This window comes from Heterodontus francisci, chromosome 44 (assembly GCF_036365525.1).
Source record: "Heterodontus francisci isolate sHetFra1 chromosome 44, sHetFra1.hap1, whole genome shotgun sequence".
NCBI lineage: Eukaryota > Metazoa > Chordata > Chondrichthyes > Heterodontiformes > Heterodontidae > Heterodontus > Heterodontus francisci.
The window spans coordinates 23,577,012-23,603,765 of record NC_090414.1 but is presented as its reverse complement, the minus strand read 5'-3'; the positions used below and the strand labels follow the sequence as shown (position 1 = coordinate 23,603,765).

General features: G+C 54.7%; 1 protein-coding gene across 1 annotated transcript; it reads right to left on the bottom strand.

Annotated features, from left to right (window-relative positions):
* Positions 1-1,217: 1,217 nt before the first annotated feature.
* Positions 1,218-25,436, bottom strand: ubxn1 (UBX domain protein 1). The gene is made up of 10 exons (XM_068021405.1): positions 25,179-25,436; positions 24,103-24,199; positions 21,582-21,635; positions 17,598-17,707; positions 16,844-16,910; positions 15,947-16,138; positions 7,842-7,893; positions 6,354-6,467; positions 2,778-2,958; positions 1,218-1,549 (listed from the first exon to the last, which is right to left on the bottom strand). The coding sequence occupies exons 2-10, from the start codon at positions 24,159-24,161 to the stop codon at positions 1,509-1,511; spliced, it is 870 nt and encodes a 289-aa protein (XP_067877506.1). The 5' UTR covers positions 24,162-24,199; positions 25,179-25,436; the 3' UTR covers positions 1,218-1,508.
* Between the last annotated feature and the right edge of the window lie 1,318 nt (positions 25,437-26,754).

Sequence of the window (26,754 nt, the reverse complement as noted above, 5' to 3'; positions counted from 1 at the left end):
TGCAGGACTTCTCGACATGTGAAGCTGAGACTCCCAATGCTGAGGGAGCGCCGCACTGTCGGAGGGTCTGTGCTGAGGGAGCGCCGCACTGTCGGAGGGTCTGTACTGAGGGAGTGCTGCACTGTCGGAGGGTCAGTACTGAGGGAGTGCTGCACTGTCGGAGGGTCTGTGCTGAGGGAGCGCCGCGCTGTCGGAGGGTCAGTGCTGAGGGAGCGCCGCGCTGTCGGAGGGTCAGTGCTGAGGGAGCGCCGCACTGTCGGAGGGTCAGTGCTGAGGGATTGCCGCACTGTCGGAGGGTCAGTGCTGAGGGAGCGCCGCACTGTCGGAGGGTCTGTGCTGAGGGATTGCCGCACTGTCGGAGGGTCAGTGCTGAGGGAGCGCTGCACTGTCGGAGGGTCAGTGCTGAGGGAGTGCTGCACTGTCGGAGGGTCAGTACTGAGGGAGTGCTGTATTGTCGGAGGATCAGTACTGAGGGAGCGCCGCACTGTCGGAGGATCAGTACTGAGGGAGCGCCGCACTGTCGGAGGATCAGTACTGAGGGAGTGCTGCATTGTTTGGAGGGTCAGTACTAAGGGAGTGCTGTACTGTCGGAGGGTCAGTACTGAGGGAGCGCCGCACTGTCGGAGGGTCAGTACTGAGGGAGTGCTGCACTGTCGGAGGTGCAGTCTTTCAGATGAGACATTAAACCGAGGCCCCCGTCTGCCCTCTCGGGTGGGTGTAAAAGATCCCACGGCCACTATTGGAAAAAGAGCAGGGGAGTTCTCCCCGATGTCCTGGGGACAATATTTATCCCTCAACCAACATCAGTGAAAACAGATGATCTGGGTCATTATCACATCGCTGTTGGTGGGATCTTGCTGTGCACAAATTGGCTGCTGTGTTTCCTACATTACAACAGTGACCGGACTTCAGAAAGTACTTCATTGGCTGTGAGGGGCTTTGGGACGTCCTGAGAGGGGTGAAAGGTGCAAGTTTTTCTTATTTGGGAAGAGAATACACTGCATCTCTCTCTCTCTCTCTCCGCTACCGTCCCTTAAATTCCTGACTCCAGGACTTCCCTCACTAACAACTCCGACTCCTTGCTCCAACCGTACTGGAATTTTAATAAAGGTTTTACCACAGATACAACCTCTCGGGTATGACGAGCTGAACGAATCCTCTGGAACACCATGTTTAAACAGGGGGAAACGCACCGCGCAAAATCATCAAGAGTAACAAAATTTTACAGGTTTTTATTTCACTCTTTCGTTTATCTAGAGATAAACAAGTCTCTGCTTTAAAGAAGGCTGTTTTCACACGGATAAAGCACTGGTGATGGCACGCTCACGCACTCAGAAGGTGCTGTTTTACTGGGCGTCGAGATGAGGCCGGGGACTGCAAGGCTGTGCTCTCTCGCGCTCTCTCTCTCTCTCTCTCTCTCTCCCCCTTTGTAAATTTTTGGTAACAGATACAACACTGATTTAGTGTTGCAGTGAAGGAAGATCGAGTGGGGCTCCCAGCCACTGGTTTTACTTCTTGCACACAAACAAGACGGCAGAAGGGACCAGACCTGCAAGAGGCAACAAAAAGGGACATGATGAATTCGCTGTGAAAAGTTTTATGCTTCGAGTTTTTGGCTCGCAGGTAATCTGGGTTCAACGCACAACTCTCACATTTACTGAACCATCCAGACCCAGATGTTAAACCCAGACCCCATCTGCCCTTTTACGATGAAGTAAAAGATCCCAGAGTCACGACTGGAAGTAAAGCAGGGGCGTTCTTCCCAGGTCCTGAGGCAAACAAATATCAATGAAACAGAGTACGAGAGGAACAATTCACACACAGCAAGATCCCACAAACAGCAATGTGATAATGACCCAGATCATCTGTTTTCACTGATGTTGGTTGAGGGATAAATATTGTCCCCAGGACACCGGGGAGAACTCCCCTGCTCTTCTTCCAATAGTGGCCGTGGGATCTTTTACACCCACCCGAGAGGGCAGACAGGGGCCTCGGTTTAATGTCTCATCTGAAAGACAGCACCTCTGACAGTGCGGCACTCCCTCAGTACTGACGCCCCGACAGTGCGGCGCTCCCTCAGTTCTGACCCTCCGACAGTGCGGCGCTCCCTCAGTACTGACCCTCCGACAGTGCGGCGCTCCCTCAGTACTGACCCTCCGACAGTGCGGCGCTCCCTCAGTACTGACCCTCCGACAGTGCAGCGCTCCCTCAGTACTGACCCTCCGACAGTGCAGCGCTCCCTCAGTACTGACCCTCCGACAGTGCAGCGCTCCCTCAGTACTGACCCTCCGACAGTGCAGCGCTCCCTCAGTACTGACCCTCTGACAGTGCGGCACTCCCTCAGTACTGACCCTCCGACAGTGCGGCGCTCCCTCAGTACTGACCCTCCGACAGTGCAGCGCTCCCTCAGTACTGACCCTCCGACAGTGCAGCGCTCCCTCAGTACTGACCCTCCGACAGTGCGGCACTCCCTCAGTACTGACCCTCCGACAGTGCAGCGCTCCCTCAGTACTGGCACGGGGAGAGTGTTGGTCTGGATTTTTGCTGAAGTTCTCGGAGCTGAATCCTGGACCTGCCGACTCAGAGGTGCAGGTCAGAAGCACTGAGCAAAGGCTGACATGTGCCGTCACAGTCACTGTTGCAATTTACACAGCAAGCCGCCACAGCAGCTAAGTGGCCAGGTCATCTTTCCGAGAGCTCGGTACATCAGTCAGTTTGTGGTTAATGTGGCTGAGACTCTTTCCCCCATTCGTTCCCCACTTCCCCCAGCACTTTACCTAATTCCTGGAGTGGTTTCTCCATGTCCTCCTCCGAGAAGACTTTCCGTGGGAAAGACGTCATCAGGTTGAAGTTATCTGTGTCGTCCTGTTGTTTCAGCTGCACATACAGCCTCACGGCCGCCAGCTGCTCCCGGCTTTTAAAGGACTGTGTGAGCTGGGTGCCGTCTAATAACCGGATCTGAACACACAGGGAAATAGAATGCAGTCAGCTCGCAACTGACACCAGCTCCTTTCCCTCACTGTCCCGGACCCTCCCTCGGGCGCAGCACCAGTGCAGCCCCTCCCTCCTCGGGCCCGTCATGGCACGGCCCCTCCTCCCCCAGGCCCAGTGGCGGTGCGGCACTGTAACTATGGTAGAAGCCATGCTCACCTCTCTCAATACAGATTTGTTTCATCATTCTGGGTGCAAGCCATTACCGGCTGCTGGTGGACAGATGTTTCCGGGTCACATCCAGGTGTAATTTCAACAACACCAGGAAAAGAGCTCCACCTGCCAAGACTCTGTTCCTGAACTAACCATGAGCTTGGTGTCAAAGTGTAACGTCACATTGTGAGAGTCAACGACAGGCTGCTTCATCCTGAAGTCATCCCTCATGAACTTTGTCAGAAACACACTTGGTGAAGGGTATGCGACCCCTTTACAGAGTGAGTCAACACTGTTCAAAACTGCACTCAATACCCCTCGATGTCTCCTTGCTTCTCTGTGCACTCAAACACTAAATAAACCTTGCACATTTATTAGGATGTACGTTCTTCATTCCTCCCAAGTCAGGAGAATGTCCTGGTTATCCTGCCTAATCCCCAGTGCCCGATGCTACCCTTCAAGGGAATCTGTTAACGTGATGTTTTCACCCTCTTGGACATGGAAGAAATTACTGGAGCTTGTAACAAAGTCAATGTAATGATTTGTGGGGGAATTTAATAGACTGGGACAATCAAACTGGCGAGGGTGGTCCAGAAGATGAGTTTGTAGAATGTTTTCGTGACAGTTTTCTGGAGCATTACGTAGTGGAACTGACTAAGGATCAAGCTATTTTAGATCTAGTATTGTGAAATAAGGCAGGGTTACTTAATAATGTTTTACTAAAAGATCCACTGGGAAATTGAGATTATAATTACCACTGAATTCCATGTTCAGTTTAAAAGTGACAAACTCCAATCACAAACAAGAATCTTAAAGCTAAATGACATGGGTAGGAGGGGAGAACTGGCAAAGGTTCATTGGGTAAATAGAATAAAAGGTGTGACAGTAAATAAAGAGTGGGAAACATTGAATGAAACAATTAAAAACGTAAAGCAAACATTTATTCCATTGAAAAAACAAAAATTCAGCAAGGAGGACCATCCATGGCTCACTCAGCAAGTTTAGTATCAAGTTTTTAAAAAGCCTTATAATCCTGCGATGAACAGTAGCAAGTCTGAGGATTGGGAGTGTTTTAGAAACCAACAAAGAGCTACCAAAAAGTTGATAAAAAGGGAAAAAATAGAATGAGAGTAAACTAGCCAGAAATATAAAAGCAGATTGGAAGAGCTTTAAGTATCTAAAAAGGAAGGGAGTAGCTAAAGTGGACGTTGGTCCCTTAGAGGCAGAAACAGGAGAAATTATCATGGGGAATGAGGAAATGGCAGAGGTATTGAACAAATATTTTGTGTCCGTCTTCAGAGTAGAAGACACAAGTTGCACACCAGAAATAAACAGTAACATAGGGGCTAAAGAGAGTGAGGAAGTTAGGTAATTAATATCAGTAGAGAAAAAGTATTGGAAAAACGTAAGGGACTAAAGTCTGACAAATCCCCAGGACCTGATGGCCTACATCCTAGGCTTATAAAAGAGATAGCTGCAGAGATAGTGGGCGTGCAAGCTATGATTTTCCAAAATTCCTTAGATTCAGGAACGGTCCCGTCTGATTGGAAGTTGGCAAACGTAACACGGCTTTTCAAGAAAGGAGGGAGAGAGGAAAGAGTGAACTGCAGGCCAGTTAGCCTCACATCAGGCATTGGAAAAATGCTGGAATCTATTTTTAAGGAAGTCTTAACAATGCACTTAGAAAAGCACAGTAAGATTAGAATAAGCCAACATGGTTTTGCGAAAAGGAAAACCCTGTGACAAATTTATTGGAGTTTTTTTTGAGGATGTAACTAGGAGGGTAGATAAAGGGGAACCAGTAGATGTCGTATATCTGGATTTCCAAAAGGCATTCGATAAGGTGCCACACAAAGGGTTAATAGGCAAGATAAGGGCTCATGGAGTTGGGGGTAATATATTAGCATGGATAGATGATTGGTTAACAGACAGGAAGCAAAGAGTGGGCATAAACGGGGCATTTTCAAGTTGGCAGGCAGTGAATAGTGGAGTGCCGCAAGGATCAGTGCTGGGGCCTCAGCTATTTACAAGCTATATTAATGACTTGGATGAAGAGACCGAGAGTAATGTATCTAAGTTTGCTGATGATACAAAGCTCGGTGGGAATGCAGGCTGTAGGGAGGACGCAAAGAGATTAGATTAGAGATACAGCACTGAAACAGGCCCTTCGGCCCACCGAGTCTGTGCCGACCATCAACCACCCGTTTATACTAATCCTACACTAATCCCATATTCCTACCAAACATCCCCACCTGTCCCTATATTTCCCTACCACCTACCTATACTAGTGACAATTTATAATGGCCAATTTACCGACCAACCTGCAAGTCTTTTGGCTTGTGGGAGGAAACCGGAGCACCCGGAGAAAACCCACGCAGACACAGGGAGAACTTGCAAACTCCACACAGGCAGTACCCAGAATCGAACCCGGGTCCCTGGAGCTGTGAGGCTGCAGTGCTAACCACTAGCTACGAAGAAATATAGACAGGTTACGTGAGTGGGCAACAAGGTGGCAGATGGAGTGTAATGTAGTGACGTGTGAAGTTATTCACTTTGGTTGTTAAAATAGAAAAGCAGAATATTTTTTGAAAGGTGTGATGGAGGTAATTCAAAATCATGAGGGGTCGGGACAGAGTAGATAGAGAGAAACTGTTCCCACTCGTGAAAGGGTCGAGAACGAGAGGGCACACGATTTAAAGTAATGGGTAAAAGAAGCAAAAGTGACATGAGGAAAAACTTTTACACTTTTGCAGCGAGTGGTTAAGGTCTGGAATGCACCGCCTGAGAACGCGGTGGAGGCAGCTTCAATTGAAACATTCAAAAGGGAATTAGACAGTTATAGGAAAAGGAAGAATGTACAGGGTTACGGGGAGAAGACAGGGGAATGAAACTGAGGGAATTGCTCTTTCAGAGAGCCAGTACGGACACGATGGGCTGAAGGGCCTCCTTCTGCACTGTAACGATTCTGAGAGAGGCAGGCTGCTCAGCAGTGATATTTTCCCACACACACAGTCTCGATAATCTGGAGTGTCCACCCTCCTTGTTCCTACGTGAGACAGAAACAAAGTGCTGGGAGAAAGCTAAACAGTAAACTATTCTCTTGTAATGATGATTCAACCTCTATGGCCAAGGTTACAACACCTCTCTGCTGAACATCGCCTGCCACAACACAAGGAATGTTAAACTCCTCAACTCGAGAGCATCCTTACCTGTAATCTGCATTCGTCGTACTCCCTTTTGGCTGCTGTGCCCTGGCTGGACTGAGGGACTGCTGGTGTCGGCTGCACCGGTGAAGCAGAGGCTGTGAAACCACTGCCGCCAAACTGGAACATGGGGAGGAAGAGAATTAAACAAAAGGGACAAGATTCAGCCAGTCACCCGACATTTTACTCTTGGTGCCCGGAGCGGAAAGCACAGACACTGACTCAAACAGTCATAGAATCATACAGCACAGCAGGCCATTCGGCCCATCTTGTCGGAACTGGCTCTCTTAGAGGGCTCTCCAAGTAGTCTCAAGCCTCCGCTCCTCCCCTCACAAATGCACACGAAAGCGGCTACATTGGTCTAGCACCGCATCATGTCTTCATCGAAAAAAGCTTCACAATTCAATCTAGAAGCACACTCACTTTTACTTAGATAAGTGCAGCCTTTTTGCACACAGCAAGATCCCACACATCAGCAGGCCGTGAATCTATTTTAGTGATGCTGATTGACGGTCAAATCCTGGGGGGACACACACCAGTGCATTTCGACCCATCACTGTCAGTCCCAAAGTGGTCTTCAGCCCAGAGGCTCAGCAATAGCTGCACACTCACTCACTCGTTCACTCACTCCCACCCACCCCGCCGGTCATCCTGAGCACGCGCCACCCAACCCCCACGCACCCCGCCATTCTCTCTCTCTCACACACACATACATACAATCAGAAATCCTGCAGTCATTCTCTCCTCTCTGTCGCCCACAAGCAGTCAGGTCCACCATAGTTACCTTGTCAGCACTGCAGCTGACAAGATCCACTCAGTCAGACACAAGTTATTGACGCCCTGCAGCTCCCAGTCCATATCCCTCAAAGATGCATGAGGAACTTCAACAGACAGAGGGAATCAGCCTCTGCACTGACCAAGGTGCCTGCCTCCCCCCCCCCACCACACCAGCATGTCCTTCCAACTGGACAACGCCCAGGACTCCGGCTGGCCCCACAGTCAGAGCCAATACATCAGGCACTGAGACAATGGCTTGGCATCCCAAACAGACGGGGGACAAGAGACTGGCTCTGAGCTGCTGGAGGGAGGATAAAAAAACACAAGACGGACACACCTTGTTCTGAAGACATGGCTCTCGTTTGACCTCACCACGTCTATTTGAAACCCGAAGCTCACAAAGATACCACATCGTCCGGTGACCGGTCAGTAAAGGGACGGCCTGGTTGTGGTACTGAGCTGTACCACGTCCCTGCTCAGGCCTCAAGGCCCTCAGTTTAGAAAGACCTCCCACCGTTCCAGCCCCGGCTGGGAAGCATGTCCAAGCAGATATCGTGCAAGCCTGGCTGTGATGCCCTCCAGGGCCAAATAGCCTGGCGACACTCACTGCCCGGGCTAATGCATGCTGGCCAGCCGGAGGTGGAGGACAAAGAGGATCCCTTCACCCAGGCCCAGAGGGTCCAAACCACAAAAGGAAGTTCTCACTGCGACATTTACCTTCAGGGCTCTCTCTGCCTTGTCTCTCTCAATCTTCTCTCGAACTCTCTGCCTGAAACAGCAAAAAGAAAGACAACAGTTTACAGCCGCTGCAGTAACAACAAGCCGAGTCCATTTCAAATTGTCACTTCGCTGATCCCTCTCTAAACTCCAAATATAATCAACAGCAAAGAAGGAGGCCATTCAGCCCATCGAGCCTGTGCTGGCTCTTTGAATGATCTATCCATTCAGTCCCACTTCCCCCCCTGCTCTTCCCCCACAGCCCTGTAAATGTGAAAGTTATTGTAGAATCTGCTTCCACCTCACTATCAGGCAGCACATTCCAGATCACAACAACTCGCTGTGTAAAAAAACAATGGTGTATAATTACCTTTCTACTGGCCTGCTATGTGTATTGCACACCCCGTTCCCCCCCCCCCACCTGCTCAATGCCTACAAGACATCACAGTGCCCCAGGATAAGGTAGCGAGGTCTGCAAGGCTCTAGCCTCAGATAATCTGAAGGTTTCTCCCCGCTCCTGGAGATGCTCAGAGTTCAGTCCCACTGGGTGCAGGCTAACAACAGAAACCTGCATTTATCTAGCGCCTTTAATGTAGTAAAACATCCCAAGGTGCTTCACAGGAGTATATATCAGACAAAACTGACACCGACGGATCAAACACTCCCAGGGCAGGTACAGCACGGGGTTAGATACAGAGTAAAGCTCCCTCTACACTGTCCCCATCAAACACTCCCAGGACAGGTACAGCACGGGGGTTAGATACAGAGTAAAGCTCCCTCTACACTGTCCCCATCAAACACTCCCAGGACAGGTACAGCACGGGGTTAGATACAGAGTAAAGCTCCCTCTACACTGTCCCCATCAAACACTCCCAGGACAGGTACAGTACGGGGTTAGATACAGAGTAAAGCTCCCTCTACACTGTCCCCCATCAAACACTCCCAGGACAGGTACAGTACGGGGGTTAGATACAGAGTAAAGCTCCCTCTACACTGTCCCATCAAACACTCCCAGGACAGGTACAGTACGGGGGTTAGATACAGAGTAAAGCTCCCTCTACACTGTCCCCATCAAACACTCCCAGGACAGGTACAGTACGGGGGTTAGATACAGAGTAAAGCTCCCTCTACACTGTCCCCCATCAAACACTCCCAGGACAGGTACAGCACTGGGATTGGCTGCTCTCTGATTTGGGAACCTGAGTGCATCAACGAGGTGCAGCTGACTGTGGCTGTGTGCAGAGGTTGGAGGCTGCAGGCTGTGTGACTGCTGCAAGAGGGAGAGACTGAAAGAAGGGTTTTTTCCACATTTTCAACAAGGGAAGGAAGGCAGTGAACTGGAAGAACTGGAAGAACTTTTTGTGAGTTTGCTTGGTACTGAAAGTCTTTTTCATTGATTGTTGGGGGTGGGGAAAGAAGAGACCTGAAGACCTTGGGTGGGGCTGTATTGTTCAATAGGGAGCTCCTGTGTTTAACATCTTTGGATAGGGAGCTCCCTCCCCACCCCAACTATTAAGCCTGGGACAGCTGGAGCTGCCCAGGTGAAGAGACTTATTATCTGAACATCGAGTGAGGCGTGTGCCTGGGCAGCTTACAGCTGACCCAGGTGAAGACATCACCCCACCCCACCCTCCCAACTGGAAGACCAGCTACAAGACTTGTGCAATACTAACAAAGACTGATTCCTCTTGGCCTTCCTCTCCCTCAGCCTCTTCCCCTGTGCTACATCCTTTAAGTGTTACATTTTTGATTTATTGTATTTGCTCTTTTCTTTTTTTTTCTCTCAGCAAAGTGCCTGTAACTCTTCCACCCCATGACTTCTCAGTCCTCTCCGGTGGCGGGGCCCTCCTATGCTGCAGCAGCTGCGACAGCTGCTCCTGTGGCCCGTCACCATTTAAAATCTTAACATCAAAGCATAGGGTGAAGAGTTACACCCATCCTAATATGACGATTGAGGCTTGTGTTAAGGCAATGGCCGTGGTTGTCGGCCCCTCGGCCATTGTTGCAGCCTCAAAGATGTATGGGAAGGCTGTGTTCTTCCTGAAGACCGAGCGGGCTGTGTCCCTCGCCCTAAGTACGGGGCTCACAGTGGGTGGGATTTTCCTGCCAGTGGACCCTCTGGGGGCCACTGCACATCGGGTAACCTTGTCGAACGTCCCACCCTTAATTCCTGATGAGCCCCTCCTCCCCCACCTGCACCATCTGGGGGAGGTGAGGTCAGGGATCACCCCAGTCCCGCTCGGTCTTCGGGAGCACAGCCTCCGACATGTCTACTCCTTCCGCCGCCAGCTATTCATGCAGCTGGCGCGGGAGGAGGTCTTGGAGGGCCACTTCAGTATAGAGTTTCAGGGGACGGCCTACCGCGTCTTCTGGACCTCGGATGGAGCGCGGTGCCACGTCTGCAAGGGGGTGGGGCATGTTCGTAAGAACTGCCCCAACCTCCCGGCCGCCAGCTCCACCTCGGCGGCCCAGAGTGGTTCCACAGCACCTCCTCCCACTCCCCCCGCAGATCCAACAGACACCGCTCAGTCGGTTCCGGAGGCTGTGGTTTTCACAGCCTCTGGTGGGGAGGGGAGCGTCCGTCCGAGCAGAAGGAAGACGCGGGGAAAAAAGAAAAATCATGAGGCGCGTCCCCTGGACACTTTGACACAACCCGAGCCTGAGCTCAGCCCAAAGCCCATTCCCATGGAATCCACCTGTCCCAGGGCTGGGCTCAGGCCCAGGGTGACTAAAAAGGGAAAAAAGGGTGCGGAGGCGGAGGCCTCTGATGACATGGAGGTCTCTGAGTCTCCGCGCCCAAGTGCGAAAAAGAGGAGAAGGCACCCCTCCACAGAAATAACACAGGGCCCTGAGGTGCAGGGCCCATCTGTTGGAGGGGAGCTGCCTCCTGTTTCTGGTCCTCAGGTTCCCCCTACCGCCACCACCAAGGCTGCAAAGTCCGGGCAGGAGCACTCTATTCCTCAGGATAGAGGGGAGGGGATGGCCCCGGTACATGAGGCCCCTCCTGAAGGAGTAAGTGGGGCCCTGCTTGTGGTGGGGGAGCCTGGGGAAACCGCCCATTCCGCCACTGCTACTGGGTCGGGTGCCGTGAATGAAGGGGAGGGCGAGACCCCAGAGGGTCGGGCCTCCCAGCCGGAGTCCACCACCAACCAGGAGACACCCGACCCAGTTATAACTGAGAATGCTGCCCCATCTGCTGGGCCTGTGGGTGCTGGCGGAGCGGGAGATGGCCTCCTCTCGCCGCCTCCAGTCTCGGCTCCGGCTGGTTTCCCGGAGTCCGGAACTTCTGTCTCCCCTGGACCAGTCATTGGCCTGGGGATGGAGGTGGAGGGGGGTCCTGAACCGCTGGTGCCTACAGGCTCCAGTTTCACAATAGAACCCAGAGAGGACTCCTCCGCCATCGATCCTGGGGGTGGGATCGTGACGGAGGCGGGACCAGCTGGCGCGGCCGGGACGTCCGCCCCACAGTGTGTGGTGGATGTGTCGGCCGCTGGCGGTGACGACCCGGAGGAGGATGGGGATTCGGTGCGGGGCACGGAGGATGATCTTGATTCCATCGCCAGTGAGGTGGTGGAGTCCCTCGTGCCTCCCACCGAATCTCCTCTCATCCCCACGGCGGAACTCCGGGATTTCCTCGCGGCTTGCAGAGGTTGCCGCAATAAAGTTCAGCTGGCCCTCGACCGTTGGTCGAATCTGGCGCTGATCATCCAGTCCGTCCGTGCCGCCCTTAAGATAGCGGGCAAGCGCGCGGACGTGAAACTGGTTGAGAGGCGCCGTTTTAATGTGTTCCTCAATGGGTTGCTGGGGGAGTGGAGCGCCAGGTGCACTTCCACTCCCTCCTCACAGTGAGCTGTTGGTGACGGGTTTTAAGTACCTTTGACATGAAGATAACCATAGCCAGCCTCAACATCAACGGCAGCAGAGGGGCTCACCGCAGATTTCACAATCTCTCAGTCCTTAGGGAAGGGAGATACGCGGTGAGCTTTCTGCAGGAAACCCACACCGTTCCGGGAGACGAAGCCACCTGGCTCCTGGAGTGGCAGGGTGGGGTCTACATGAGTCACCTCACCCCTATTTCTAGTGGGGTGGCTATCTTGTTGGCCCCGACTTTTCAGCCGGAGATCTTGGGGGTCAAGGAGCTAGTGCCGGGCCGCTTGCTCCACCTCGCCGTTCGCCTGGGTAGCGTGCCGCTCCACTTTGTGAACGTGTACGCGCCCAGGCCCGGCGCTTTGCAAGCGCGCTTCTTTGAAGAAGTGTCCGCTCTCTTGAGCTCCATCGATAGCGGCGAGTGCATCATCCTCGGGGGGGATTTTAACTGCACCCTCGAGGTGGGGGATCGCTCCGGTCCCCAGCGCGGCCAAGCGTCGGTGGAGAAGTTGAGGGGACTGATCAGCTCCCTTAACTTGGTGGACGTCTGGCGGAATCTCCATCCCGACTCCAGCGCCTTCACGTGGAGGTCTGGAGGGGGGTCGCGAATCGACCGCCTCTACATTTCGCAGGCGTACGTCTCCCGCGTTTCGGCGGCCTCCATGCGGCTGGTGCCGTGCTCGGACCACCGCCTGGTGTGGGCGGAGTTCACTTTAACAACCGGCTGCTGGAGGACGTGCGATTTCGGGACTCGTTCTGTCGATTCTGGGCCGACTGGAGAAGGAAGCAGGGGGGCTTCCCCTCCTTGAGGCTATGGTGGGATGTGGGCAAGACTCACATCCGCGTCTTCTGTCAGGAGTACGCGAAGGGGTCGACCAAAAGGCGGGAAGCCGAGATCGGGCGCCTTGAGAGGGAGGTGCTCGACTTGGAGTCCCGCCTCGGTCATGCCGTCGCGGACCCGGCTCTGTGGCAGGCGTACAAAGAGAAGAAGGGCGCGCTGAGGGACCTGCAGCTCATAGCGTCCCGAGGCGCGTACGTGAGGTCGCGGATCCAGATCCTGGAAGATTTGGACCGCGCCTCTCCCTTCTTCTACTCGCTGGAAAAATGGCGGGGGGTCCGTAAGCAGCTCGTCGAGCTGCTGGCCGACGACGGATCCTCCATCACGGATCCGGAGGGAATGGGCCTCCTGGTCCGGACTTATTACAGTGCGTTGTTCTCTCCGGATCCGTCCAGCGAGGATGCGCGCAGAGTTTTGTGGGAGGACCTGCCGCAGGTCAGCCCGGAGGGCGCCGAAGGATTGGAGGCTCCGCTCACGTTGGCGGAGCTGACTGGCGCCCTCCACCAGCTCTCGAGGGGCAAATCCCCAGGGCTGGATGGGTTGACCGTGGAGTTCCTCAGGGCGTTCTGGGACGTCCTGGGGGACGATTACGCGCGGGTCCTGGGGGAAAGCCTGGCGACCGGGGAGATGCCCCTCTCGTGGCGCAGGGCGGTCATCGTCCTGCTGCCGAAGAGGGGCGATCTCCGCCTGCTTAAAAACTGGCGTCCGGTCTCCCTCCTCAGCACGGATTATAAGATCTTTGCCCGGGCTATGTCTACCCGCCTGGGCTCCGTGCTGGCCCACATGATCCACCCCGACCAGTCCTACACGGTCCCGGGCCGGTCCATCCAGGACAACATCCACCTGGTCCGGGACCTGATCCATCTTTCCCAGAGGACTGGTCAGTCGGTCGCCTTTCTCTCCCTCGATCAGGAGAAGGCGTTCGACAGGGTGGATCACGATTACCTTTTCGGGACTCTGCGCGCTTTCGGACTCGGGCCGCATTTTGTGGCCCGGGTCCGACTTTTATACGCCGCCGCAGAGTGTCTAGTCAAAGTTAACGGGTCCTTGACGGCGCCCCTTCGATTTGGGAGAGGAGTGCGTCAGGGGTGCCCCATGTCCGGCCAATTGTATACCATCTGCGTGTGCCCTTCCTGTGCCTGCTTCGCAGGAGGTTGACGGGATTGGCTCTGCGCGAGCCGGCCATGCGGGTCGTCCTCTCGGCTTACGCCGACGACGTGCTCCTCGCAATCACAGATCCCGTTGACTTGCGGAGGATGCGCGACTGCCAGCAGACCTTTTCTGCCGCGTCCTCCGCGAGGATCAATTGGGAGAAATGTTCCGGACTCCTGGTTGGTCAGTGGCGGGTGGACTCCCTGCCGGAGGAGATGACACCTTTTGCGTGGAGCACCACGCACCTCCTCTATCTGGGAGTCCACCTTAGCCCCGCTGAGGAAGCCTGGCCGGCAAACTGGCAGGAGTTGGAGGCGAAAGTCACCGCTCGGCTGGGGCGCTGGACAGGACTGCTCCGAGTGCTTTCCTACAGGGGCCGAGCGTTGGTCATAAACCAACTGGTGGCCTCCATGCTGTGGTACCGGTTGGTCACTTTGGCCCCGCCCCCTGTATTTGCCACCAAGATCCAGAAGAAACTCGTCGATTTCTTCTGGGGCAAGAGGAAACACTGGGTCTCTGCCGCGGTCCTGAGTCTCCCGATCGAGGAGGGCGGTCAGTCGCTGGTGTGCGTCCGCACCCAGGCTGCGACTCTCCGCCTTCGGACCCTGCAGAGATACCTGTACGTCGAGCGTCCTCCCAGATGGTGTGCGCTGGCGACGTATTTTTTCCGCCAGTGTCACTGCCTTCAAGACGACACGCAGCTCCCGGTGGAGTCCGTTAGCCGCGCCTCTCTGAGGGAGTTGCCTGTCTTTTACCGGGATCTTTTCCGAGTCTGGAACATGGTCGCCTCCAGTCAGGGCGCTCCCCCGCCGGCGGAGGAGAGCGCCTCGGCTGTCCGGGCGGCCGACTCCGGGGACGGTCCGGCGGGCGGAGGAGTAGCCGAAACCCCCGGGACGCCCCTCACTGCGGGTGGCGAGGGGGCTCGGGAGTGCGGAGCGATCCCGGCCGAGCTGACCCCCGCTCGGCCGGAACTGCTCATCGGACCCAGGCCCCGAAACCCTCCTCGGGAGCCGGTCCCGCACAACCCGAGCCGCCTCTCGGAAATGCCCTCCGTGCCATTCCAATCGGCGCGGAGGGGTTTCCTGTACGGGCTGCTCCTGCACACTCTCCACTTCCTCGCCCTCGTCAGCCGGCCGGACACGCCCTGGCGGTCCGCGTTGCCATCTGGCGGCGAGGGGAAACCCTGATGGAGGTCTCTCTACGCGGGAGTCTTCCCCCTTTACATCGGGGACCTGGGGTGGAGGGTGCTGCACAGAGCAGTCCCGTGCAATAGGCTTTTAAGTAGGTTCACGGACTCCCAGGCCACCTGTACTTTCTGCGGCCTGGACGAGTCCGTGTTCCACATTTATATGGAGTGTGCGAGGTTGCAGCCCTTATTTGAGTATCTGAAGGGGCTGCTCCTCAAATTCTGGCTGCACTTCAGTCCCACGCTCCTGATCTTTGGGCACCCGGTGCGGAGGGGCTTGGGCCGGGAGGAGGATCTCCACGTCGGTCTGCTCCTGGGCCTGGCCAAGGTGGCAATTCACAGGTCCAGGTTGCGGGCCGTCGGGGGGTCCGTCCTCCCCGATTGCCTGCCCCTCTTCCGCGGTTACGTTCGCGCCCGGGTGTCCCTGGAAAAGGAGCATGCGGTGTCCGCCGGTACGCTTGAGGCCTTCCGCGACCGGTGGGCACCGCAGGGACTGGAGTGCATCGTCGACGCCGAGAATGGCATTTTAATTTGAGTTTTTTGTTTATTTATCTGTTTTAATAAAGTTATTTTAAAACTGTAAATATGTACATAAAGGGGGCCTGAGGGATAAAGGCCCCCTCGATGTGAAAAATATAAAAGGGGCCTGGGGTATAAAGGTCACCTTGTGGAAAAGAAAAAAAAAAAAACGGGGTTAGATACAGAGTAAAGCTCCCTCTACACTGTCCCCATCAAACACTCCCAGGACAGGTACAGTACGGGGGTTAGATACAGAGTAAAGCTCCCTCTACACTCTCTCACCATGTATCTTAGTCCCACACTCAGTGAAGAGGTGTACACTCCATCAGTGTCATGTTCATCCCTGAAAACCCAGTGGACTCTGAGTGAGATTATAAAAGTAGAGTTAAAGTGAAGGGGGTATCGCACATTGTGGTCTTAAGTCTCAAGAAGACTGACATGTCAGCGTGCATCAGGTTGGGCAGAGGCGAGAGCCTAACCCGCAAGTCACTCGTAATCTCTCACTAGACTATGGGATCTCCGTTAGCTTTCCGCTTTGTTTACTTGGCCCTGATGTCCTCCATCTTCTCTTTCCGCCTCTCCTCGGCAATCTTCCTCATCTCCTCCTCCTGCAGTTTCTGGCGGATTAACGACAGCTCCTGGCCGTGTTTCCGCCGCTGCTTTTCCCGGTCAATCTCGTCTTTCTTCTCTCTCTCCTCTCGCTCCAGCTGCCGCTGCTTCATCAGCTCTTCCAACCTGCCGGGCAAGACGCAGAGTGCAAATGTTACAGTGGTTAAGCAAGCGAGGGGTCGCTTTCGATATTTCAGCATGTACACAGTACAAGTTGAAACCAGACCCATCATGGCACTGATACTCTCAATTTGAGGCAGCAATTCTTTGCACAATCAAACCACAAGACACAAAAGATAACTTCTTGAAGCTCTAATGGGACAGCATGTTGTTAAGACGGGTCTATTTCTGGGGCTGCCCAACCTGATGCCCGCTGTTACCACAGAGTTACTTTACTCTGACTGGGACGCAGACTCCACCACTTCTCGGGGGCCGCGCTCGTGCAAACACAATCAGCCCATCATCCGAGAGCCCTGCAGCGTCCGATCAAAAGCTCAACCTTGCTGCGTGAGCCTTCGACCGTCAGCTCCAAGCAGCTACGCCGTCTGCGCACGGCGCGGCCCTGACCTCACCCGAGATGTGTAGACAATCCAGAAGGGATAGTGACCATTTCGGCACCAGGGTTAGGGGTGAGGATCATCGCGCACTCTCTCTCTCTGCTCTCCCCCATAACTGAGATCAGCCGACTCTGCAGGGACTGGGAACCCCGTACCTGGTCTGTACGACTCTTTGGTCCTTGGCTTTTTCCAACTGGAAGGATGAACATTCCCCCGCCACACATTTAAGGGACACCTAAATGACCAAAAAACACATGGAGAGGGGGCAAGTTACCTTTTCAGCTGTTCCTTCTTCTCCTCCTCTGATAGAGATGTGTTAGACTGAATTTGGCTGGAGTTTTCTGTTGGGAAGAATCCGAACAGATGGTGAATGGAGACAGATTCCAGAGACAGACTGCAAACAAAGGCATTACTATCTCGACTTGAAGACAATCAATAACAGGTTACACTAAGCGCAGGACAGATCCCAACTCAGAGCCCAGGGCATTTAAAACACTGGAACATGTCCATGCAATAGTGGGAACATAGGAAAAGGAGGAGGCCATTCAGCCCTTTGAACCTGTTCATGATGCAATATCACCGCTGATTTGTACCCTAATTCCATAGACCCACCATGGGATCTTTAACGCCCGCTTAAGGGGGCAGATGGAGCCTTCAGGTCAACACCTCATGTAAAAGACGGCACCTCCCTCAGTACTGACCCTCCAACAGTGCGACGAGAGAGAGACAGACAGAATGAGAGAAACATCGATCAGTCTCAGTTTCAGAATTTTCAAGTGACCGCGGCCTTTTTAGGTCTTTGGGGAATTGAATTCCAGATTTCCATTTTCCTTTGTGACAAAGGGCAGTGCAAGCAGATTCAATGGACACGTGCAGGGAATTGGAGAAATACTTGAAGAGGAGAAATTTGCTGGACTGTGGGGAAAGACTGAGGGGGGGGGAGTGGGCTCCAATGAGATAAATCTGTCAAAGAGCAGGCTCAGGAACAATTCGACGCAAACAAAACTTCCCGCCTGATTTACACTCGCCTTCGAAGGTCATCTCTGCACTTCCAATTTTCTCTGTCGTTCCCAGAACATCTCCCTGTGGCACGACATAGGGTTCATCCAGATTTGGGTCGTCTTCATGCTCGATCAGCCTGAGAAAGCAAGCACACAAGTAGATGTGAAATACTGTCAAACAGTTTGTTCACCCGTCACCCTCTGTGCTCGCTGACCGACACTGGCTCCTGGTCCGGCAACACCTCGATTTTAAAATTCTCATCCTCGTGTTCAAATCCCACCAGTGCCTCCTCAACCCCCCTCCCTATCTCTGTAACCTCCTCCAGCCCCCAACAACCCTCCCTATCTCTGTAACCTCCTCCAGCCCCTACAACCCTCCCTATCTCTGTAACTCCTCCAGCCCCTACAAGCCTCCCTATCTCTGTAACTCCTCCAGTCCCGACAACCCTCCCTATCTCTGTAACTCCTCCAGCCCCTACAACCCTCCCTATCTATGGAACCTCCACCAGCCCCCACAACCCTCCCTATCTCTGTAACCTCCTGCAGCCCCTACAACCCTCCCTATCTCTGTAACCTCCTCCAGCCTCTACAACCCTCCCTATCTCTGTAACCTCCTCCAGCCCCTACAACCCTCCCTATCTCTGTAACCTCCTCCAGCCCCTACAACCCTCCCTATCTCTGTAACCTCCTCCAGCCCCTACAACCCTCCCTATCTCTGTAACCTCCTCCAGCCCCTACAACCCTCCCTATCTCTGTAACCTCCTCCAGTCCCGACAATCCTCCCTATCTCTGTAACCTCCTCCAGTCCCGACAACCCTCCCGATCTCTGTAAAATCCCCCAATTCCCATCGCTCCACCATTGGCAGCCGTGCCTTCAGCTGCCTGGGGCCCTAAGCTCTGGAATTCCTTCCCTAAACCTCTCCACCTCTCTCTCTCCTCCTTTAAGACTCTCCTTAGAACCGACTTCTTTGACCGAGCTTTTGGTCGCCTGTCCCTAATATCTCCTTATGTGGCTCGGGGTCAAATTCTGTCTGATTTACACTCCGGTGAAGCACCTTGGGAATGATGTTGCCTGCCTGTTAGATCACATATGGGTCACCACAGACAAGCCCAACCTGTTATTGATCAGGCATCTCCTCACACTGAACAGCACTGGTCAGAAACATCAACCATAACTCATCTTGTCCCCCTCCGACAGCGCGGCGCTCCCTCAGTACTGACCCTCCGACAGCGCGGCGCTCCCTCAGTACTGACAATCCGACAGCGCGGCGCTCCCTCAGTACTGACCCTCCGACAGTGCGGCACTCCCCCAGTACTGACAATCCGACAGCGCGGCACTCCCTCAGTACTGACCCTCCGACAGCGCGGCACTCCCTCAGTACTGACCCTCCGACAGTGCGGCATTCCCTCAGTACTGACCCTCCGACAGTGCGGCACTCCCTCAGTACTGACCCTCTGACAGTGCAGCACTCCCTCAGTACTGACCCTCCGACAGTGCAGCACTCCCTCAGTACTGACCCTCCGACAGTGCGGCACTCCCTCAGTACTGACCCTCCGACAGTGCGGCACTCCCTCAGTACTGACCCTCCGACAGTGCGGCACTCCCTCAGTACTGACCCTCCGACAGTGCGGCACTCCCTCAGTACTGACCCTCCGACAGTGCGGCACTCCCTCAGTACTGACCCTCCGACAGTGCGGCACTCCCTCAGTACTGACCCTCCGACAGTGCGGCACTCCCTCAGTACTGACCCTCCGACAGTGCGGCACTCCCTCAGTACTGACCCTCCGACAGTGCGGCACTCCCTCAGTACTGACCCTCCGACAGTGCGGCACTCCCTCAGTACTGACCCTCCGACAGTGCGGCACTCCCTCAGTACTGACCCCTCCGACAGTGCGGCACTCCCTCAGTACTGACCCTCCGACATTGCGACACTCCCTCAGTACTGACCCTCCGACAGTGCGGCACTCCCTCAGTACTGACCCTCCGACAGTGCGGCACTCCCTCAGTACTGACCCTCCGACAGTGCGGCACTCCCTCAGTACTGACCCTCCGACAGTGCGGCACTCCCTCAGTACTGACCCTCCGACAGTGCGGCACTCCCTCAGTACTGACCCTCCGACAGCGCGGCGCTCCCTCAGTACTGACAATCCGACAGCGCGGCGCTCCCTCAGTACTGACCCTCCGACAGTGCGGCACTCCCCCAGTACTGACAATCCGACAGCGCGGCACTCCCTCAGTACTGACCCTCCGACAGCGCGGCACTCCCTCAGTACTGACCCTCCGACAGTGCGGCATTCCCTCAGTACTGACCCTCCGACAGTGCGGCACTCCCTCAGTACTGACCCTCTGACAGTGCAGCACTCCCTCAGTACTGACCCTCCGACAGTGCAGCACTCCCTCAGTACTGACCCTCCGACAGTGCAGCACTCCCTCAGTACTGACCCTCCGACAGTGCAGCACTCCCTCAGTACTGACCCTCCGACAGTGCAGCACTCCCTCAGTACTGACCCTCCGACAGTGCGGCACTCCCTCAGTACTGACCCTCCGACAGTGCGGCACTCCCTCAGTACTGACCCTCCGACAGTGCGGCACTCCCTCAGTACTGACCCTCCGACAGTGCGGCACTCCCTCAGTACTGACCCTCCGACAGTGCGGCACTCCCTCAGTACTGACCCTCCGACAGTGCGGCACTCCCTCAGTACTGACCCTCCGACAGTGCGGCACTCCCTCAGTACTGACCCCTCCGACAGTGCGGCACTCCCTCAGTACTGACCCTCCGACATTGCGACACTCCCTCAGTACTGACCCTCCGACAGTGCGGCACTCCCTCAGTACTGACCCTCCGACAGTGCGGCACTCCCTCAGTACTGACCCTCCGACAGTGCGGCACTCCCTCAGTACTGACCCTCCGACCGTGCGGCACTCCCTCAGTACTGACCCTCCGACAGTGTGGCACTCCCTCAGTACTGACCCTCCGACAGTGCAGCACTCCCTCAGTACTGACCCTCCGACAGTGCAGCACTCCCTCAGTACTGACCCTCCAACAGTGCGGCACTCCCTCAGTACTGACCCTCCGACAGTGCAGCACTCCCTCAGTACTGACCCTCTGACAGTGCAGCACTCCCTCAGTACTGACCCTCCGACAGTGCAGCACTCCCTCAGTACTGACCCTCTGACAGTGCAGCACTCCCTCAGTACTGACCCTCCGACAGTGCAGCACTCCCTCAGTACTGACCCTCTGACAGTGCAGCACTCCCTCAGTACTGACCCTCTGACAGTGCGGCACTCCCTCAGTACTGACCCTCCGACAGTGCGGCACTCCCTCAGTACTGACCCTCCGACAGTGCAGCACTCCCTCAGTACTGACCCTCTGACAGTGCGGCACTCCCTCAGTACTGACCCTCCGACAGTGCGGCACTCCCTCAGTACTGACCCTCCGACAGTGCAGCACTCCCTCAGTACTGACCCTCCGACAGTGCAGCACTCCCTCAGTACTGACCCTCTGACAGTGCAGCACTCCCTCAGTACTGACCCTCCGACAGTGCAGCACTCCCTCAGTACTGACCCTCCGACAGTGCGGCACTCCCTCAGTACTGACCCTCCGACAGTGCAGCACTCCCTCAGTACTGACCCTTCGACAGTGCAGCACTCCCTCAGTACTGACCCTCCGACAGTGCAGCACTCCCTCAGTACTGACCCTCTGACAGTGCAGCACTCCCTCAGTACTGACCCTGGAAATGCTAGCCTCTGTTATGGGGCTCCAGTCTCTGAAGTGAGACTGAAACCCATGACCTTCTGACTCAGGAAGCGAGCGTGTTACTCACTGAGCCAATGCTGGCACAAAGTGATGTGTGTGTGTGTTTGTGTCAGCCACCCTCCCCCCTCCCCATGTTCCACTGCCACCCTGGATTGGAGCTGTGCAGCAGCCTCACGTCCTGCAAGGACTCAGCTGGGTTCTGATCCCAAGCTTCTCCCAACACCCTGACTGAGGGGGAACAACATTGCCGTACCAGTCCATGGCTTTTTCAATCCCTTGATGTCCAGACAGCGCCAAAGCCTTTTCCCTAGAAAGAACAGAGTAAATAAACTTAAATCAGAACAAAGGTTTAACTCACCGTCCCACTGTAAATGATGAATGAAACTGATCCCAGATCCTGTTCCCTCCTCTCACTGACCTGCACTTCACTTTAAGCAACTTTTTCAAATCCCTCCATGGCCTACTTACCCCCACCCTATCTCTGTAACATTCTCCAGTCCCGACAACCCTCCCTATCTCTGTAACCTCCTCCAGTCCCGACAACCCTCCCTATCTCTGTAACCTCCTCCAGTCCAGACAACCCTCCCTATCTCTGTAACCTCCTCCAGTCCCGACAACTCTCCCTATCTCTGTAACCTCCTCCAGTCCCTACAACCCTCCCTATCTCTGTAACCTCCTCCAGCCCCTACAACCCTCCCTATCTCTGTAACCTCCTCCAGCCCCTACAACCCTCCCTATCTCTAACATTCTCCAGTCCCGACAACCCTCCCTATCTCTGTCACCTCCTCCAGTCCCTACAACCCTCCCTATCTCTGTAACCTCCTCCAGTCCCGACAACCCTCCCTATCTCTGTAACATTCTCCAGCCCCTACAACCCTCCCTATCTCTGTAACCTCCTCCAGCCCCTACAACCCTCCCTATCTCTGTAACCTCCTCCAGTCCCTACAACCCTCCCTATCTCTGTAACCTCCTCCAGTCCCGACAACCCTCCCTATCTCTGTAACATTCTCCAGTCCCGACAACCCTCCCTATCTCTGTAACCTCCTCCAGTCCCGACAACCCTCCCTATCTCTAACATTCTCCAGTCCCGACAACCCTCCCTATCTCTGTAACATCCTCCAGTCCCGACAACCCTCCCTATCTCTGTAACATCCTCCAGTCCAGACAACCCTCCCTATCTCTGTAACATCCTCCAGTCCAGACAACCCTCCCTATCTCTGTAACCTCCTCCAGTCCCGACAACCCTCCCTATCTCTGTAACCTCCTCCAGTCCAGACAACCCTCCCTATCTCTGTAACCTCCTCCAGTCCAGACAACCCTCCCTATCTCTGTAACATCCTCCAGTCCCGACAACCCTCCCTATCTCTGTAACCTCCTCCAGTCCCGACAACCCTCCCTATCTCTGTAACCTCCTCCAGTCCCGACAACCCTCCCTATCTCTGTAACCTCCTCCAGTCCCGACAACCCTCCCTATCTCTGTAACCTCCTCCAGTCCCGACAACCCTCCCTATCTCTGTAACCTCCTCCAGTCCCTACAACCCTCCCTATCTCTGTAACCTCCTCCAGTCCCTACAACCCTCCCTATCTCTGTAACCTCCTCCAGTCCCTACAACCCTCCCTATCTCTGTAACCTCCTCCAGTCCCTACAACCCACCCTATCTCTGTAACCTCCTCCAGCCCCTACAACCCTCCCTATCTCTGTAACCTCCTCCAGCCCCGACAACCCTCCCTATCTCTGTAACCTCCTCCAGCCCCTACAACCCTCCCTATCTCTGTAACCTCCTCAGGCCCCTACAGCCCTCCCTATCTCTGTAACCTCCTCCGGCCCCTACCGCCCTCCCTATCTCTGTAACCTCCTCCAGCACCTACAACCCTCCCTATCTCTGTACCCTCCTCCAGCACCTACAACCCTCCCTATCTCTGTACCCTCCTCCAGCCCCTACAACCCTCCGAGATCTCTGCGCTCCTCCAATTCCGGCCTCTTGTCCATCCCCCGATTCCCATCGCTCCACCATTGGCGGCCGTGCCTTCAGCTCCCTGGGGTCCTAAGCTCTGGAATTCCCTCCCTAAACCTCTCCGCCTCTCTCTCTCCTCCTTTCAGACGCTCCTTAAAAAACGACCTCTTTGACCGAGCTTTTGATCGCCTGTCCCTAATATCTCCTTATGTGGCTCAAGTCAAATTCTGTCTGATTTACGCTCCTGTGACGCACCTTGGGGACATTTTACCGCACGAAGGGCAAATTACTGTTATTCTAATGAATACTCCCAGCTCAGGGAGAACAGTGTGGTCTTCCAGAAGCTCCTTTTTCGCCTGCAATGCAGCACTCGGGATGCTCCCTATCTCAGCTATGCTGCTTTAAGGAAGCACAGAGTGAGGACAGGGTGCATCACTAATATGACGGAAGAAAGCCAGGAGCTGGTTAAATACAGGTTTTCAGAATGAGAATAGGGCAGGACTAATCTCTTTCCTTTCAGCTGCGCCCTCCTGTGCAGCGGGCATTACTCTTGCGGAACATGCTAACGCAGGTGCTGGCTGTTCACAAGTGGCGAGAGGCCCTGCTCACCATCGCACTCCAACTGAATGTTTATCAACCGATCGGTGAACAACCCAGTGCGTTTGAGCCCTGACTCGGCAGACAACTGTGGGAGGAACCTGGAGAAGCAGCACAAGCTCACATAATGCGATCGGTCAGGGGACACTTCTCACTGAATTAAAACGCAACTTTCTTTCCAAATCAAACAAGCCAGGGAGCACCCAAACCCCCAGTACTCACGCCCTGTTGCGGGAGAAACCCATCTCCATCATAGTTTCCAAAGCTGTCATTTCAGCCATGGTCTTCAATTCAGACAAAGGAAAAATCCGGAGAAATTCTGTGAAGCAGAAATAACAGTGACATTTTAGGCATTTCAATCCGGGTATCGGAATGGTTGGGGTTCATCGAACCCTCCAGCACAGACGGAGGCCATTCGGCCCATCGAGCCTGTACTGGCTCTTTGAAACACCTACCCAATCAATCCCACTCCCCCACCTTGCCCCCTTCAGCCCTGCCAATGTTTTTTTTCCCCTTCAGACAATTACCCCCTTTGAAGGCCTCGATCGCCTCCACCCCCACTCTCAGGCGGTGGAGGCAATCTATCCACGGAACTGAAGTCCCTCATCCCCTGCAACCCATTCTCGTGAATCTTTTCTGCACCCTAACGCCTTCACATCCTTGCCACCGGTTTCAGTGCTTCAGCCGACACAGGCAGCCCAAGGAGGAGGGTGTGGAACCCCGAGCCGCCCGCTGAGAGCTGTGAATCCGTGACGATGCACACCTCTCCCCTTCCAGCGTGGAAAAGGGAGGGAGGGAGGGAGGGAGGGACTATCCAGTCTCACCACCCACAATGGCACAGGCTCGAGGCCTCTTTTGGGGCTGACATGGGCATAAAGGGCCAAATGGCTTTGTTCCCTGCCATAGCTTTCCAATGTCACTGATGGGTGGGAGGGACAAGTCAATGAACAATTTTATAAAACACAGCTGAATAAATAGCTCCTGTAAACACAGATTTTGCAGATAATTTAATCACAGACCAATTTTTTGCAGCCACCATAAGGATTTATTTGCACAGTGGGGGCTTTTCATGTCTGCAAACTTCCTCCTGCAAAAAAGAAACTCACAGGGAGCATTAATTAGCTGCTTCAAATAGAGATAAATCCCATTTATGACTCATTAAATCACTATAAATGATCAAAGTGGACAATCTCAGTTGTATTTGATCCGGAGTCGGGGTTATCCCCTTTATTTTGCTTCAGTCCTGCTGCCAAGTTCCCCTCCCCCTCCTTCACTGGAAATCAATGGCTCGGGCCTACCTGCAGCACTGGAGCCTCGGCCTTTCCTGAGCCCCGCCGCCGGGTCAAGGTGCGCCTTCCCCGGGCGCAGGTTTCAAATATTCTGCTGGGTCGTCAGAAAGGGTGGGAGTGGATTCATAGCTCGGAAGGAAAGCAAGGAGAGTTTGTGTGGGTGAGACCGGGGTATTGGAGGAAGGTTTTAGTCGCTCTTTTGCCGCTTTAAACAGCAGCCGCCATCCCTTCTCTCAGCATCAGCCACCAGCTGTCAATCACAGGGGATGGGGCGGGGCAGGACAGGGGGGGCGGGACATTCACGGCTTGTCTGGCACCGCAGAGGGGCGGGGCTACGGCATCGGTGGGACGGACCAGCCCGCCATGTCAATCAACAACAAAGGGCGGGGCCTCGGCGGCCAGGCGGGGTGGAGCTGGGCACTAAATCTGTCAATCAACGAAGAAGGGTTCGGTTCTCCCTCCCGGGCTGTCAATCAAATATGGCTCGCCTGAACATTCCCTGGGACATTGCAACTGGGTATTGGCTGCAGTAAAGGAGGTGGTCATTCAGCCCATCGCGCTTGATGTTAGCTCTTTGAGAAAAAGCAATGCAATTAGCCCCAATTTCCAGCCCCCCCCCCCCACCCGCCACCCCAAGCCTCCTTGCAAATGGCCAGATAATAAGTTACAGTGATGTTGGTTGAGGGATAAATATTGTCTCCAGGACACCGGTAGAACTCCCCTGCTCTTCTTCCAATAGTGGCCGTGGGATCTTTTACACCCACCCGAGAGGGCAGACGGGGGCCTCGGTTTAATGTCTCATCTGAAAGACAGCACCTCCGACAGTGCAGCACTCCCTCAGTACTGACCCTCCGACAGTGCGGCACTCCCTCAGTGCTGACCCTCCGACAGTGCGGCGCTCCCTCAGTACTGACCCTCCGACAGTGCGGCTCTCCCTCAGTACTGACCCTCCGACAGTGCAGCACTCCCTCAGTACTGACCCTCCGACAGTGCGGCTCTCCCTCAGTACTGACCCTCCGACAGTGCGGCTCTCCCTCAGTACTGACCCTCCGACAGTGCGGCACTCCCTCAGTACTGACCCTCTGACAGTGCGGCTCTCCCTCAGTACTGACCCTCTGACAGTGCGGCTCTCCTTCAGTACTGACCCTCCAACAGTGCAGCACTCCCTCAGTACTGACCCTCCGACAGTGCGGCACTCCCTCAGTACTGACCCTCCGACAGTGCGGCACTCCCTCAGTACTGACCCTCCGACAGTGCAGCACTCCCTCAGTACTGACCCTCCGACAGTGCGGCACTCCCTCAGTACTGACCCTCCGACAGTGCGGCACTCCCTCAGTACTGACCCTCCGACAGTGTGGCACTCTGTCCTTTTGAAGTTCTACACTATCCTCCTCACAGTTCACAATGCTTCTAAGTTTCGTATCATCTGCAAACTTTGAAATTGTGCCCAGTTCACCAAGGTCTAGGTCATTTATATATATCAGGAAAAGCAAGGGTCCCAACACTGATCCCTGGGGAAATCCACTACAAACCTTCCTCCAGCCTGAAAAACACCCATTATCCACTACTCTCTGTTTCCTGTCGC

Excerpts from the sequence above, each read along its gene's own strand:
- ubxn1 (XM_068021405.1), bottom strand. The coding sequence starts at position 24,161 with ATGGCTGAAATGACAGCTTTGGAAACTATGATGGAGATGGGTTTCTCC. Across the intron at positions 21,636-24,102 it reads GGTTTCTCCCGCAACAGGGC|GGAAAAGGCTTTGGCGCTGT; the intron begins GTGAGTACTGGG and ends TGTTCTTTCTAG. Across the intron at positions 1,550-2,777 it reads GAAACCACTCCAGGAATTAG|GTCTGGTCCCTTCTGCCGTC; the intron begins GTAAAGTGCTGG and ends TGCCTCTTGCAG.